The sequence below is a fragment of the Pleurodeles waltl genome, chromosome 7 (genome assembly GCF_031143425.1).
Source record: "Pleurodeles waltl isolate 20211129_DDA chromosome 7, aPleWal1.hap1.20221129, whole genome shotgun sequence".
NCBI lineage: Eukaryota > Metazoa > Chordata > Amphibia > Caudata > Salamandridae > Pleurodeles > Pleurodeles waltl.
In genome coordinates this window covers 789,754,439-789,771,972 of record NC_090446.1, presented here as the reverse complement: position 1 = coordinate 789,771,972, position 17,534 = coordinate 789,754,439, and the positions used below count along the sequence as shown (strand labels likewise).

General features: G+C 47.2%; 1 protein-coding gene across 1 annotated transcript in view; it reads left to right on the top strand.

Moving 5' to 3' along the window:
- ETF1 (eukaryotic translation termination factor 1) overlaps positions 1 to 17,534 on the top strand; it is a 255,204-nt gene that overhangs the window by 17,355 nt on the left and 220,315 nt on the right. The window contains exon 3 of the mRNA XM_069199325.1: positions 4,809 to 4,984. Within this exon, the coding sequence (XP_069055426.1) occupies positions 4,809 to 4,984 (176 nt within the window). The remainder of the gene's footprint in view (positions 1 to 4,808; positions 4,985 to 17,534) is intronic.

The window sequence follows — 17,534 nt, the reverse complement described above, 5'->3', positions numbered from 1 at the left end:
GGGTGGCAGAAGTCATGCTGCAGCCCTTAGAGACCTTCCCTGGCATCAGGGCCCTTAGAGACCTTCCCTGGCATCAGGGCCCTTAGAGACCTTCCCTGGCATCAGGGCCCTTAGAGACCTTCCCTGGCATCAGGGCCCTTAGAGACCTTCCCTGGCATCAGGGCCCTTGGTACCAGGGGTACCAGTTACAAGGGACTTATCCGAGTGCCAGGGTTGTGCCAATTGTGGAGACAAAGGTACAGTTTAGGGAAAGAACACTGGTGCTGGGGCCTGGTTAGCAGGGTCCCAGCACACTTTCAAATCATAACTTAGCATCAGCAAGACAAAACGTTAGGGGATAACCATGCCAAGGAGGCATTTCCTTACACTGCTCTTTTTATCAGTTTTCCCAGGAAAGCTCCATTTGTGTATGTAGTTTTTGGGGTCCTGCAGGTCAAAGTTTTTCTTTAGTTTTCAAATGATGCTTAGATTTACAGGTCAGTGTGAAGTTAGCACCATGGTACACTCTAGCGGGGTAACATTAATTTGCCTGTACGGCTAACTTCAAACCAGCAACCCCGATGTCATTATTTGGAGAAAAGCTGTTCTCCTGTTAAACTATTTAAGACCGTGCTTGTTGGCCTCTGCATATCACTTTTAAGTGGTGTCAAAAAGCGTGCACAAGATTGGGCTGATTGCAAATAAAAGATGTCTCTGCATCTGAGTGCTCACTAATCACTGAGTGCTGAATTTGTTTTCAATAGCAAAAATAGACCTCCTTGATATGTGGGTTGAATTTAAAATAATTAGTGATACGAATGGACTATAGGCAGCTAAATATTGTAATTTTATTTATATAGCTCTTACTACCTTAGACAAGCAGTTGAAGTGCTTTTTGGTGAGTAGTACGCTACTCAAGAACCCAAACACGATTAGCAGTAGATTAGTATAGGGAAATGAGTTGATTTGAGTGGTGCCTGTTACTTAGATTGTATAGGATTATGGGGAGAAAGAAGAGGAAAGAGTCTAGAAAGTGTTATTTGGGAGATCATGGTAGTAAGATGAGGTTTGGGATGAGTAACAGGAGAGATGGTTTATAGAAGAGTTTCTATAAATGGATTATAGTAGTAAAATGAGGTTTGGGGGTGATCCAAGGGATGGAGGAGGAAAGAGTCTAGAACGGGTTATTTTGGAGATCACAGTAGTAGAATGAGTTTTGGGATGAGCCTGAGTGGGGGTAGATGATATATTGAGAGAGTTATAAGGTAAAACCTGAGTAGTGCTTTGGGTAGAGTGAAAGTTTAGATTTTTCTCCTACATGGGGAGCAAAGTAATAATACATAGGTACTTAGAGAGGGAATAAATGTGTAAGGAAGAGAATAGATTAAAATTCAATGTAGCATTTTATCAGCAGAGGCTTTCAAGTGTTGCTGTACATTTAAACTAATTTATTTGTGTATGTAATTACATTTTTCATCGAGAGGCAATGCATTGTGTGGTGACCTCAGTGCCGTCTAGGGGCAAGTCCTTGGATTACCAGCTGTCTTTCCCATAGTGTGTTGCTTAATGTACTGTTTGCTGGTGGCTCTGCAATGTAATTTCCCAACTGTAAGTAATTTAAATTAGTTTATTCACATGCAGCCAGATGATTTAAGCAAATGAACCTTCCACTGATGAGTTTGGTTTCATAAGTTTAGACCAAATATCAGAATTTATCTTTGTTTCAAGGCCAATCTATGGGAAGCAGGTAATGAGTGAGTGTGCTGCCCTTTGTCACGGTCTCGTAGTGGTCAGAGGCTGTCATGCCATTGTGACAATTCTTCATTTCAGCGTGGATCCTCTTGGCACAAAATCACATGCTCTAATAAAAATTGGCCCTTTTTTTCATTTCACAACACACTCATGCACGACATCCCCAATCTTTCTTGTTTGTCTCCAGCTCTGCCAGCACAAAGGATTCAAAAGTCAGCGATGCCACACAAAAGAAAAGAGAAATATATCCTTAAAAGTTTAGCGGTGTACATGATATAAATTGTAGCCCATAAACCCAAGTGAAGAAAATACCTTGTAAGCACATGACTGAATGTGACAAAGCAGTTACGTTTGGGGGATTGAGAGCACTGGGTACAGTGCTGCATGATTGGTAATCACTAAGTTTGTTTCTGCATCCATGTCTGTTTTGTGTGCATAAGGTCTGTCTTATATTTTTGTTTCTGCACTCTTTTTTTTTTTTTTTTTTTTTTTTTTTTTTTTTTAATTTATTTATCGTTTTATTCAATTAAGTACAAACCAAAAAAAGGAAAACATTCATTAATGCAGCAGAACTCCAGCCGAATGGATAAGTATATTAGAGTCATTGCACAACATTTGGCTATCATGGTATCTTATTCTCAAGGCGTGCCTCTACCAACATCTCTCGCCACCCGGCAGTAACCCGGGACCCGTTCCAAAAAAAAGGAGGGAATCATGATGAAATAAAGAAGGAGGGTCCACCATATCAGGAGAGATACAGCACTCCGTCTCGCCATGCAAGGAGAACAACATAACTACTCAATGGTATTAATCAGCCACCGTCATGTGGGGAGAACTGCAGCCAGGTAACAATTACGATAACCTCTAGTAATAGGCAAGCGGAGGGCACAAGCCTAGTGGGGGGGCATCAATCACACAGCACTCACATTCCGCAGAGCCAGGTATTCCTCTAGAGGGCTCCAAATATTTTTTGGACGTGATCTCTCTGGCACGAGTTCCCAAAATATTAACAGTTGGTCATGGCAGAAAGCTGCATCTCGCAACCAATCCGATCTACGCGGTACTCCCCCCCCCCCCCCCCCCCCCCCCCAGCACATCGCTACTCTCCTCTTGGCAAGGAGCACAAGCAGTCCCACTAAATGTCTATGCGGGCTCTGCATTTCGTCCATATATCCCAGCAGCGCTACCTTAGGGGAGAGGGATATCTCTTTTATCATGTCAGCAATCGCTCGTCGCACCTCCTCCCAGTACTTATATACTTCCTCACACTCCCATGCCAGGTGGAAGAAACCTGCATCCGGGGCTCCGCAGCGGGGGTCCGCCACCAACCCCATGGAGTGTAACTTCCTGGGTGTATAGTATATTCGGTGTAGGAATTTGAAATGCAGCAAGCGCAGTCTATAGTTCGGGGACAATGTTCTCATATAAACACAACAGCTACGCCATATCCCATCCGGGATGGGCTCCCCCAGGTCTCTCTCCCAGGCAGCCCGGGCGGGCATCACCAAGCCGCCACTCTGCTGATTTATGAATAGATACAGAAATGTAGGGAGTACCACCATCTTAATGATGGCGATGCGGCCAGTCAGCGAAAGAGGAAGGGCCATCCAGGTCTCCACCTTGCCCTCCAGCCATGTCATCACTGTTTCATAGTTGGCAAGTCGGAGCGTCTCCGCGTCGCAGCTCAGGTGTATACCCAAGTAGCGCACTGGCCCGTCGCCCAAATCCGAGGGTATCGCGAGTCAAATCTGCTCACCCCGGGGGTCAGTGGCAGAATCATTGATTTCGACCAGTTAATGGTGATCCCAGAAAAGTTCCCGAAGCGGACAATTTCATCTAGTAAGATATCCAGATTTTGCCTGGGATTGCACACATATAGCGCTATATCGTCCGCCTATAAGGATATCGGGACAGGGCGCTGCCGGAATCTTAGGCCACTATTACTAGATCTCTGACGCAGTCCCGCTGCCAGTGGCTCCATAGCAGCCGCAAAAAGAAGCGGAGACAGCAGGCAGCCCTGTCGCGTACCACGTGATACCGGGAATGGGGCTGATATGCTCCCGTTAAGGCGAAGCCTGGCAGTAGGCAGAGTATACAGCAGCCTGATCCAATTTACAAATCGCGCGCTAAGGCCCACTCGATTCAGAAGTGCAAACATATATTCCCAGGCCAGGGAATCAAAGGCCTTAGCCGCATCAAGAAACACAGTGGCCACGTCGTCGTCTGTCTCTAGTGATCCCAGCACTGCAAAGAAGGTGCGTAAGTTGTGGCTCGTGGATCTCCCGGGTACAAAGCCCGATTGATCTGGGAGCACCATTCTAGAAAGTAGTGTCTGTAGTCGAGTCGCTATCATTTTTGCAAGGATCTTATTGTCCATGTTTATCATGGAGAGAGGACGGTACGAATCGCATCACGTCGGGTCTTTACCAGGCTTCAGGATGGTTATTATTAAGGCCTCCCGGAGGGAGGTCGGGAGGGAGCCCACCGCTAGGGACTCTTCATACACCTCCAGCAGATAGGGAGCTAGGATGTCCCCGTTTCTGCACTCTTTTGTATAAATTACGCGTCCCATATAATATACCAATACTCAAGACTATCCTGTAGCTCTTAAAATTAAAGTTTAGCTGTGCTGCATGGCACACAGAACCATCTCTAGTTCTAACCCATGGTATCTAGCCACCAAAATGGAGTGTTTAAACTGCACATTAAGTTTAGCCAACTTGAAGTGTACTCCTACACCAAAAAAAGGGTTTTCTGTTTTGAGTTCACTGAACAGTTTTAAACAGCTCCTTGTCTTCTATGCCATCTGATATTGTGACACCTGCAAGGTAATCTTTTCTCGTTTCTGAGCCCTCACCTTGTTTGATTTTGGGCTGGAAGTACTGGAGTTGAGAGATAAGTAACTTTTCCCGTATTAGTAGTGGCTTTTGTTCTGCACCACATTAACACTGACTCCTCACATTGTACGAATATTTAAAGCTTGGTACATTTTGTTGCCAAGGTTGGTTCTGCTTTGTTGGATATGCGTTTGCCCCATTGTTGAATTAGTTTTGTTTCTTTTTTCATCTCTCCCTCAGCAATGGCACCAGCATGATATCCTTGATCATTCCTCCTAAAGACCAGATTTCCAGAGTCGCTAAAATGTTGGCTGATGAATTTGGTACAGCATCTAACATAAAGTCTCGAGTAAACCGACTTTCTGTGCTAGGAGCAATTACATCTGTGCAGCAGAGACTCAAACTGTATAATAAAGGTACGTCAGTGTTTGACCAAAGAGTTTTCCCTCTCTTTACAGAACAAATGGTGGGTTCATCAAACTCCTTTATTTTTGCATGAAACTTCAAGTGCCCAATAGTTGTAAAGCAAGGAACTTGAGTTTAAGAATATATTCTCTAAACTATATATTTCAGTTAGTACAAAAGGAGACTACAATATTTTGAAAAAAATATTATGAAGATTGAGCAGTTGAGAGGTTCCAGTTCGTGTTCTTGATAGCAAATATGCACATATCAATTTCAGAGAACTGTACTGCTTAATTTAAAGTAACTGTTTTGTGTGCTGCTAAATACACCTCAATTCTAATTCCTTGTTTGTAAGCAGTTTGTTTCAAGTAAGGCACTAGCATACTGAAATCTCAAAGTGAAAAACATGTTTTGTCAGAGCACCGTAACAAAAAATACAATTAGTTTCTTGTTGAAGACATGTTTTGTGTGTGTGGGGGGGGGGGGGTGGGGGGAGATAGTGGAATGGAGTGAGGGACTAAGACTTGGTATGTTACTTCTTGTGGGTCCTGTGGTGTGTCATCCAAATCTAGTACACCTAGTGAGACCGGGGACTATTCAGCATCTGGACCACAGCACACTAGGAACTGAACTAGCAACTCTACGAAAGTGATTTATAATAAAAATAATCGTAAAATTAATTTTAACCAATTTTTTTTTCTCCACTTTGCCCCACCTGCTGCAATGAAGGGCAAGTTTCCTCTTTTAGTTTTGGTGCTTTCCCCATGTCCCCAACCTGTTTGTTCCCTCCCAAAGTATGGTTTGTAGACTTGAACTTGTGGCATGCTGTTCCCCATCTTTGCTCCTCCTGAAGTGTCCGGTTGACATTCTGCCTAGTCTGTTACAGCAACCGGCATTCATGGAAGTATAAAAGCTGTGATATCTGCCACATAACTATTACCCTCCTCAATCTTTACCAGGTTATTCATTTTGAAGAACTGCATCCCTCCTCCTGACCTAAGCATATTCCAAGGTCCACTGGAATTATGTTTCAGGGGAGGCCCCAATTATGCAGCAGAGTTAAGTAGATTATGCAGCAAGAAAAAGCTAATTTTGCAGCATCTTTTGTGATAGTATGACCTCATTTTGTAACTTGTTAACACTGTTGGGCGTTAATGTGCTTCAATAGTACCAGTTTAACACCTCAATATAGAAATAAGCTACAGAAAGGTGACCAGTCAACTTTGCAAAGGGCCTTCCAAGGCGCAGCAACACACAGCACTGCTTTTTAAGTAACTTTTGAAATGTTTGAGCTAGAAACACATTTTTGTTAAAAACCTGTAGATTGTGTGGCAGATGATACGTTAGGTGGCAAATCTACAATTTTGCAAAAATTGTGGCAGCCGCATAATCGTATAATTCCAGTGGCCAAGATTATAACTGAGCTTTAATATGGGTCAAGGTTGGTTTGATGGCATCCTGCAAGGGGTCGGTGTTTTTATTTATGTACTTAGCCCAGCTCCGTCTGCATCCAGTCTCTGTTGGAATATGTTTGGTGTGCTTGAGGTTTGAAGATGGGTTCCAAATTTGTCACATCCTGACATGCAGAAGAGTTTACTCATGAAGTGAAGAGGTGTAATAGTCAAATGCATCTTATTCCTGACATTGTTTGCTAGATTAAGCTGGACATCATGGAAGGGCTCAAGGGGTCAGTTATCTATACAAGAAGTGTTTTAGTATAACGCATGAGGCCTAGGTGGTGCTCCAAATGAGTTGATGTGAACTACACTAAAAAGGATGTACCTGCAATGCACAGTTTTAGGGAGTTGTCTGTGGTAGTATTCTATGTTTATTTCCCATTCTTAAAATTCCAACTTTAGCATGCCCTGTCCTTTTTCCATAACTTCCTTTCCCAGAGCCTGTCAGGGAAGGTCGCTGTAAAACAATTGCTTTAACTCTAGAAGTTAATAGTTAATCTCTAAAATCATTTTTAGGTCGCAGCCTACCAGACAGCACAGCCGTCTACTTTGCTAAAGACATCTTGGGGCCTTTCAGAAAGCTCACCTAGAAATACATTCTACCTGTTGCTTGTCATTCATTGGCTTTGTGGTTTGTTAATCGCATATTCGTGCTTTTCATTTGCTGGCTTTGTTTTATGCTATCCAGTTTCAGTTTGTACATTCCTTTGGCCAGACCTTATTTACTGTCCTTCCGAGTGCTCCCTTTCTGTAAATCTTGTCACATTTGTTGTGCATTAAGACTGGGGTCAGATATCGGGTGCTGTCTTCCAATGGCGTTTTTTTTACTTTTCTTTCTCTGACTTTAAAGTGAGAGGGTGACAATCTTGCTGGAAACTGGGAGTAGGAAAGAATTTTTTTTCTAGCACATGACATTTAAATGAACTGCAAGTATTTCAGCATGTATCAAAATAGGGAACACATAAATTAAGCACTTTTTGGATTTTTCTAAAGTGTTTTGGAAACATACATTAATATGATCAAAACAAATCATTACACTAGGTGATGCAATTTCCTCACATTTTCATCTATGCACTGTATAGTTTTATTAGCAAAAATTTATGTTTGTGCAAATGTAATGGTCATTCCAATTGAAAATGTATTGTCTGTAAGGGCCATATGTTAGCAAACCTTGAATACTCCACTCTATTCTGCATCACTCTACATGAATGCACCACTACTTAACACCACTGCACTCTACGCCACTTCACGCTACACCTCGCTACCCTGCACCACTCTGCCAATGCACTCTTTGCTACTGCACTCTACACCACTCCAGTCAAGGCCACACCAATCTACTCTGCGCAACACCACTCTGCAACACTACACTCTAAGCCAATGCACTCTACTTTGTAACACTCAACTTCATGCTCCTGCACTCTACTCCAATGCACTGTACACAACTCTAATCTACTCTGCTCCACTACACTCAACACCACTTCACTCTACGCCATTATGCTCTATGCCACCCTACGCAACTGCACTCTACCCAGCACCACTTCACTCTACTTTGAAATAATCTACTCAGCTCCACTGCACTACCGTACTCTAAACTGTCACTGCACTTTATGCCACTCTACTCCTCTGCTCTACAACACTTCTGTAGGAACGTGCATCTTTTGACATGGTCAAGCCCCCCCCCTTCCCCAACCCCCACCCTCCCTTTACACACACACACACACGTTCACATGTTGCCTGGTTTCTGGTCTAATTTTGACTGAAAGAGCCACCCTAAGGGACCCCTCACCAAGCACCTAACATGCTGCCATTGCAGTATGTGTGTCTTGGTGAAGACAAAACTGAAAACACGACATGGCACACAGCCTGTGTGCTATGTCCCCTAACATTGCATGCAGTATATGTAAATCACCCCTCTAGCAGTTCTTGCAGCACTGATGCAGGGTGCCTTATATTTCATGTGAGGGCAAATCTGCATGAGCAGATATGCCCCTGCTATGTCTGTCGATTCTCAGACATAGTAAGTGACCAGGGAAGCCGTTTTACGTACCTATTGCGTACACCGGTCCATACAAGTTCAGCAGCTATGTGATGGCTTTGCTGAATATAGGGATGTTTGGTATCTGGGTCAGAGGGTCTGGGCTAGTGCTGCTTGTAGGAAGTTGGCTCTGTATATATACTATTTCAAAGTAAGGAATAGTATGCACAGAGTCCAAGGGTTCCCCTTAGAGGTAAGATAGTGGCAAAAATAGATAATACTAATGCTCTATTTTGTGGTAGTGTGGTCGAGCAGTAGGCTTATCAAAGGAGTAGTGTTAAGCATTTGTTGTACATACTCACAGGCAATAAATGAGGAACACACACTCCGAGACAATTCCAGGCCAATAGGTTTTGTTATAGAAAAATATATTTTCTTAGTTTATTTTAAGAACCACAGGTTCAAATTCTACATGTAATATCTCATTTGAAAGGTATTGCAGGTAAGTACTTTAGGAACTTTGAGTAATCACAATAGCATATATACTTTTTACATAAAACACATATAGGTATTTCAAAAGTGGACACAATGCAATTTTCAACAGTTCCTGGGGGAGGTAAGTTATTGTTAGTTCTTGCAGGTAAGTAAACCACCTATGGGGTTCAAATTGGGGTCCAAGGTAGCCCACCGTTGGGGGTTCAGAGCAACCCCTAAGTCACCACACCAGCAGCTCAGGGCCGGTCAGGTGCAGAGTTCAAAGTGGTGCCTAAAACACATAGGCTTCAATGGAGAAGGGGGTGCCCCGGTTCCAGTCTGCCAGCAGGTAAGTACCCGCGTCTTCGGAGGGCAGACCGGGGGGGTTTTATAGGGCACCGGGGGGGACACAAGTCAGCACAGAAAGTACACCCTCAGCGGCACTGGGGCGGCCGGGTGCAGTGTGCAAACACGCGTCTGGTTTTCAATAGGTTTCAATGGGAGGCCAAGGGGTCTTTTCAGTGATGCAGGCAGGCAAGGGGGGGGCTCCTCGGGGTAGCCACCACCTGGGCAAGGGAGAGGGCCTCCTGGGGGTCACTCCTGCACTGGAGTTCCGATCCTTCAGGTCCTGGGGGCTGCGGGTGCAGGGTCTTTTCCAGGCGTCGGGATCTTCGAGTCAGGCAGTCGTGGTCAGGGGGAGCCTCTGGATTCCCTCTGCAGGCATCGCTGTGGGGGCTCAGGGGGGACAACTTTGGTTACTCAGTCTCGGAGTCGCCGGCGGGTCCTCCCTGTAGCCTTGTTTCTCCACCAGTCGAGTCGGGGTCGCCGGGTGCAGTGTTGCAAGTCTCACGCTTCTTGCGGGGATTGCAGGGGTCTTTAAATCTGCTCCTCTGGAAACAAAGTTGCAGTCTTTGTTGAACAGGGCCGCTGTTCTCGGGAGTTTCTTGGTCTTTTGGAAGCAGGGCAGTCCTCTGAGGATTCAGAGGTCGCTGGTCCTGGGGAAAGCGTTGCTGGAGCAGTTTTCTTCTGAAGGAGGGAGACAGGCCGGTAGGGCTGGGGCCAAAGCAGTTGATGTCTCCGTCTTCTCTGCAGGTTTTTTTTTAGCTCAGCAGTCCTCTTCTTTGCAAGTTGCAGGAATCTGATTTCCTAGGTTCAGGGGAGCCCCTAAATACAGAATTTAGGGGTGTGTTTAGGTCAGGGAGGGCAGTGGCCAATGGCTACTAGCCCTGAGGGTCGCTATACCCTCTTTGTGCCTCCTCCCAAGGGGAGGGGGTCACATTCCTATCCCTATTGGGGGGGATCCTCCATCTGCACGATGGAGGATTCCTAAAAGTCAGAGTCACTTCAGCTCAGGTTGCCTTAGGGGCTGTCCTGACTGGCCAGTGACTCCTCCTTGTTTTTCTCATTATCTCCTCCGGCCTTGCCGCCAAAAGTGGGGCCGTGGCCGGAGGGGGCGGGCAACTCCACTAGCTGGAATGCCCTGTGGTGCTGGAACAAAGGGGGTGAGCCTTTGAGGCTCACCGCCAGGTGTTACAGCTCCTGCAAGGGGGAGGTGATAGCATCTCCACCCAGTGCAGGCTTTGTTACTAGCCACAGAGTGACAAAGGCACTCTTCCCCATGTGGCCAGCAACATGTCTCGAGTGTGGCAGGCTGCTAAAACCAGTCAGCCTACACAGGTAGTTGGTTAAGGTTTCAGGGGGCACCTCTAAGGTGCCCTCTCATCAGTGTGCATTTATTGTGCTGAGAAGTTTGATACCAAACTTCACAGTTTTCAGTGTAGCCATTATGGTGCTGTGGAGTTCGTGTTTGACAGACTCCCAGACCATATACTCTTATGGCTACCCTGCACCTACAATGTCTAAGGTTTTGCTTAGACACTGTAGGGGCACAGTGCTCATGCCCTGGTGCCCTCACCCATGGTATAGTGCACCCTGCCTTAGGGCTGTAAGGCCTGCTAGAGAGGTGACTTATCTATACTGCATAGGCAGTGTGAGGTTGGCATGGCACCCTGAGGGGAGTGCCATGTCGACTTACTCGTTTTGTTCTCACCAGCACACACAAGCTGGCAAGCAGTGTGTCTGTGCTGAGTGAGGGGTCCCCAGGGTGGCATAAGATATGCTTCAGCCCTTAGAGACCTTCCCTGGCATCAGCCCTTGGTGCCAGGGTGTGCCAATTGTGTAAACAAAAGTACAGGTTAGGGAAAGAACACTGGTCAGCAGGCCTCAGCACACTTTCAAATCAAAACATAGCATCAGCAAAGGCAAAAAGTCAGGGGGTAACCATGCCAAGGAGGCATTTCCTTACAGAGACCCACTCAAAACTCTTGAAAAAGGTTTGTTCAGAGCCTACTATGCCTGTGGGGAAAAAGGCACCCACAAGAAGTGCCTCTATGTCCCTGTCGCCGGTAAAGAGCCCGGTAAGACACTCCTCAGATACTAATAAAAAAGGCCCGTCGACTGTCGTCGGTCACGGCGACTACAGTGTCGTCGACGTTTACAATGGCGTTGTCTCCGGTGATAGTTACATCGTTGCCGCTTTCATCAGCCACTATCATCACCGCCAACATCTATAAAAAGGCATCGTCGACGGAAGCATTGTTGGTCCATCTGTCGATGAGGGCACTAACATTGGTGAAACACCCGTCTGAGGTTGAAGACACCTTCGAGCACACCAGCGACGCTGGCACAGTCAACGAGGGAACTGTCAACGACAGTGTTGGAGATTTCGTTGGCGCAATCGTTTGTGATGATACCATCTTCTGGAGATTTGATGGTACCGCAGGATTCGGAGAGATTCCTCCCTTTTTTTTTTTTAATTTTTTTATCACCATGGGGGATAAAACATCGCCGATTCTTCCAAAGCATACTTCTCCCAGCAAGGTGTTGCTCCTAGATGATAATGAGGACATTTATTCTCAGTAGGACGGAATGTTTGGCGCAGGCAGTAGTCCATCGCAACTGCATGTAAAATGCCAGAACTTGGATGAGGAGGATGAAGGACAGGAACAGTCCAACTATTCCTCAACTACATTCCAACAGGATCCATCATACCCAGCAGTGGAGGCAGAAACTTCCTTTCCCATGCCTAGATCATTAGTATCAGATCTCCAGGGCATGTTGAAGGATTACTATCGAAGGTTTCCACCATTGTCGCCTGTAACTCCACCCAGGCCTTACAGCCAACGGATGCCTCTGCAAACTCCTATGACTAGTCTCCCGGGAACGCCACACAAGCGTTCCATTTGTTCACCAACCACAGGATGATCGTCTCTCTACAGATAACGAGAGGGAAGAAGGTGAGATAATGGAGGCAGCTCCTAGTGAAAGGGATGACTACCTCATCCCCACACAGTCACCACCGCCCCCATGGCCGGTTGGTTTCTGACAACTCGCAGAAGCAGCGGTCTTGCGTAGACAGGGGTGGCCGAAGTCTGTCCTTCGTCCGGAGTTTGAGCCAAATTCTGGACATGTTGTTTGATGGGAAAAGCCTATTTGGGAAGCATGTGGATGACATGCTGCAGACCATCAAGATGGATACGGACACAGCTAAATCCCTGGGTACGTTACAGTGCAGGAAACGGCTGTTTCGTGGGGCGAGGGGCAGAGGAAGTTAATCCTTTCGAGGTGGCTTCCAACAGTATTGACCCCAGTACAAGTCCACTTCGGCAGGACCCCGCAGCAATACAGCCAGCAACAGCAGCATTATCGATTGCCACCTACTGCTGCTTATAGGCACCCCGTGAAGGGAAGATGGGCTGCCCGTGGAAGAGATACTGGCAGAAAACAATGACCAACCGGCCATACCAGCTTTCGGTGCTACCAGATGCTCGAAAATTAGGGGTTGCATCACTTCTCACTTCCTTCGATGGTCCGGCGTAACATCCAACAGATGGGTGCTGGATATAGTGGCCAGGGGACATACTCTGGAGTTCATACAAAGACCACCGAACATCCCTCCGTCAGGCCCACCACCTCCACGATTTAAGCAACTCCTCAGGGAAGTGTATGTGATGCTGCGCAAAGGGGCAATAGAACTGGTCCCTGCTCCTCACAGGAACAAGGGATTCTATTTGCACTTCTTTCTGGTAAAGAAACCTTCAGAAGACTGGCGCCCCATTCTAGACTTAAGATCATTGAACAAGTTCCTGAAGAAGCAGTCGTTCAGGATGGTAACGCTGCAGGACATCTTGCGCCTCTTAAATACTGGAGATCATATGGCAACCCCAGACCTCCAGGATGCGTATTTTCATATTCCAATACACCGAAACCATCGCAAATTCCTCAGGTTCTTGGTGGCTGGTATACATCTACAGTTTCGGGTCCTTCCCTTTGGTTTGAAATCAGCCACCAGGATTTTTACAAAGATGCTGGCTCCAGTGGCACAGCACTTCCGCCAGTTGGGCATGCAGGTGTTTCCCTATCTCGACGACTGGCTCATCAAAGCATCTTCAAGGGGTCAGGTGGTACGCCACACAAGTCTGCCTCCAGTTGTTCGAAGATCTCGGACTTACCATCAATTACTAGAAGTCACATGTTCGCCCCACACAGAAATTGAGTTTCTGGGGAGCGGTGCTAGACACTGTCCGCAGCAAGGCGTACCCATCTCAGGAAAGAAAACAAAAGCTGAACACCTTAGCTCGCACGCTCTCTGCAAAAAAGTGTTTCAGTTCGCACCTACAAGTAATTACTGGGAATGATCTCGTCATGCGTTCTGCTGGTCCCAGACTGCATATGCGACCCCTACAGGAGCAATTGTCTTGGTGGGCGACGCTGGCCAACTTGTCCAGCGGTCTCCCGTTTCTTCATCAAGTGCCCTGCTGTAGGAAGTTGGCTCTGTATGCACTATTTCAAAGTAAGGAATAGTATGCACAGAGTCCAAGGGTTCCCCTTAGAGGTAAGATAGTGGCAAAAAGAGATAATACTAATGCTCTATTTTGTGGTAGTGTGGTAGAGCAGTAGGCTTATCAAAGGAGTAGTGTTAAGCATTTGTTGTACATACACACAGGCAATAAATGAGGAACACACACTCAGAGACAAATCCAGCCAATAGGTTTTGTTATAGAAAAATATATTTTCTTAGTTTATTTTAAGAACCACAGGTTCAAATTCTACATGTAAAATCTCATTTGAAAGGTATTGCAGGTAAGTACTTTAGGAACTTTGAATAATTACAATAGCATATATACTTTTCACACAAAACACAAATAACTGTTTTAAAAGTGGACACAGTGCAATTTTCACAGTTCCTGGGGGAGGTAAGTTATTGTTAGTTTTAACAGGTAAGCAAATCACCTACAAGTCTCAGGTTTGGGTCCAAGGTAGCCCACCGTTGGGGGTTCAGAGCAACCCCAAAGTTACCACACCAGCAGCTCAGGGCCGGTCAGGTGCAGAGGTCAAAGAGGTGCCCAAAACACATAGGCTTCAATGGAGAGAAGGGGGTGCCCCGGTTCCAGTCTGCCAGCAGGTAAGTACCCGCGTCTTCGGAGGGCAGACCAGGGGGGTTTTGTAGGGCACCGGGGGGGACACAAGTCAGCACGAAAAGTACACCCTCAGCAGCGCGGGGGCGGCTGGGTGCAGTGTGCAAACACGCGTCGAGTTCTCAATGGTTTTCAATGAGAGACCAAGGGGTCTCTTCAGCGGTGCAGGCAGGCAAGGGGGGGGCTCCTCGGGGTAGCCACCACCTGGGCAAGGGAGAGGGCCTCCTGGGGGTCACTCCTGCACAGAAGTTCCGTTCCTTCAGGTGCTGGGGGCTGCGGGTGCAGGGTCTTTTCCAGCCGTCGGGACTTTAGGTTCAGGCAGTCGCGGTCAGGGGGAGCCTCGGGATTCCCTCTGCAGGCGTCGCTGTGGGGGCTCAGGGGGGACAACTTTGGTTACTCACGGTCTCGGAGTCGCCGGAGGGTCCTCCCTGAGGTGTTGGTTCTCCACCAGTCGAGTCGGGGTCGCCGGGTGCAGTGTTGCAAGTCTCACGCTTCTTGCGGGGATTTGCAGGGGTCTTTAAATCTGCTCCTCTGTAACAAAGTTGCAGTTCTTTTGGAGCAGTGCCGCTGTCCTCTGGAGTTTCTAGTCTTTCTTGAAGCAGGGCAGTCCTCTGAGGATTCAGAGGTCGCTGGTCCTTGGGAAAGCGTCGCTGGAGCAGGTTTCTTTGGAAGGCAGGAGACAGGCCGGTAGGTCTGGGGCCAAAGCAGTTGGTGTCTTCTTTTCTTCCTCTGCAGGGGTCTTTCAGCTCAGCAGTCCTCTTCTTCTTGTAAGTTGCAGGAATCTAAATTCTTAGGTTCAGGGGAGCCCTTAAATACTAAATTTAAGGGCGTGTTTAGGTCTGGGGGGTTAGTAGCCAATGGCTACTAGCCCTGAGGGTGGGTACACCCTCTTTGTGCCTCCTCCCAAGGGGAGGGGGGTCACATCCCTAATCCTATTGGGGAATCCTCCATCTGCAAGATGGAGGATTTCTAAAAGTTAGTCACTTCAGCTCAGGACACCTTAGGGGCTGTCCTGACTGGCCAGTGACTCCTCCTTGTTATTCTCATTATTTCCTCCGGCCTTGCCGCCAAAAGTGGGGGCCGGGGGCGGGCAACTCCACTAGCTGGAGTGTCCTGCGGTGCTGGAACAAAGGGGTTACAGCTCCTGCCTGGGGGAGGTGTTAGCATCTCCACCCAGTGCAGGCTTTGTTACTGGCCTCCGAGTGACAAAGGCACTCTCCCCATAGGGCCAGCAACATGTCTTGGTTGTGGCAGGCTGCTGGAACCAGTCAGCCTACACAGATAGTCGGTTAAGGTTTCAGGGGGCACCTCTAAGGTGCCCTCTGGGGTGTATTTCACAATAAAATGTACACTGGCATCAGTGTGCATTTATTGTGCTGAGAAGTTTGATACCAAACTTCCCAGTTTTCAGTGTAGCCATTATGGTGCTGTGGAGTCCGTGTTTGACAGACTCCCAGACCATATACTCTTATGGCTACCCTGCACTTACAATGTCTAAGGTTTGGCTTAGACACTGTAGGGGCACAGCACTCATGCACTGGTGCCCTCACCTATGGTATAGTGCACCCTGCCTTATGGCTGTAAGGCCTACTAGAGGGGTGACTTATCTATACTGCATAGGCAGTGTGAGGTTGGCATGGCACCCTGAGGGGAGTGCCATGTCGACTTACTCGTTTTGTTCTCTCCAGCACACACAAGCTGGTAAGCAGTGTCTGTGCTGAGTGAGGGGTCCCCAGGGTGGCATAAGATATGCTGCAGCCCTTAGAGACCTTCCCTGGCATCAGGGCCCTTGGTACCAGGGTTACCAGTTACAAGGGACTTACCTGGATGCCAGGGTGTGCCAATTGTGGAATCAAAAGTACAGGTTAGGGAAAGAACACTGGTGCTGGGGCCTGGTTAGCAGGCCTCAGCACACTTTCAGTTCAAAACATAGCATCAGCAAAGGCAAAAAGTCAGGGGGTAACCATGCCAAGGAGGCATTTCCTTACACCTGCTATATAGTGACAACGGATGCCTCCCTCGAAGGTTGGGTGCCCACCTCCAAGATCTACAAATGAGCATATCTTGGACTCAAAAAGACTCCACATAAACCAGCTGGAGCTCAAGGCGATAGATTTGGCTCTAAAAGCTTTTTTTTATTTATTTATTTTTAATTTTTTTTTACCAAGGCTTCAAAACTCCAATGTCTTGATCAGGACTGAAAATACCACAAGCATGTTTTATCTAAACACGCAGGGTGCCATAATGTCTCTGCAGCTCTCGCATCCGCCTCAGAGCCTCTGGAAATGGGCCATAGCACACATTTCTCTGATGGCTGAGCATGTACCAGGACAAACCAACGTTTTGGCAGATAACCTGAGCATGGCGATTATCCCATACCACAAGTGGGAACTGGATCAGGAGGTTCCCGACCAACTCTTCCAGTTATGGGGCAGATCAAATCTCGATCTGTTTGCCACATTCGAGAACAAGAAATGCCCTTCTTATGGAAGTTGGCTTCCCCAGAGAGGGTTGTGAGAGAATGTGTTTTCGATGAGATGGTCAGGAGTCTATGCCTATGCTTTTCTTCCGATCCCAATAATACAGAGTCATCAGCAAGATGAAGGCAGGGTTGTCGCCCTCTATTAATAGCACCCAGGTGGCCCAGACGGGTTTGGTTCATGGAACTCATGTTCTCGGAACAGCCACATGTGCTACTCAGACAGAAGCCAACCCTGTTGACAATGCACCAGGGCCAGGTCAGACATCTGGATCTGTCATCTCTCCACTCGTCGGCCTGGCTCCTGAATTCAATGAGTACGCCACATTAGACATCTCTTTGGAATGTAGGGAGATTCTAGCCAAGGCTAGGGCGGACACTACCAATAAGACCTACAGGTTGAAATGGAAGAGTTTTTGTGTGTGGTGTGCAGCGGAAGGCATCCATCCTATCGAAGTCTGAACTCTCGTATTCCTCCATCCGAGTGCACGTGGCAGCAATTTTGAGGTACCGCCGATCTCAAGACACTGTCTCGTTATATTCCACCAGGACTGTGAAGCAATTCCTGAAGGGTCTGTTTTGAGCCTCCGCCGTTATGGTCCCTAAATGTAGTCCTGGGGCAGCTCATGAAACCCCCTTTTTGAGCCAATCCACAGAGCGGAACTGAAGTAAATTTTATGGAAAACTGCGTTGTTACTG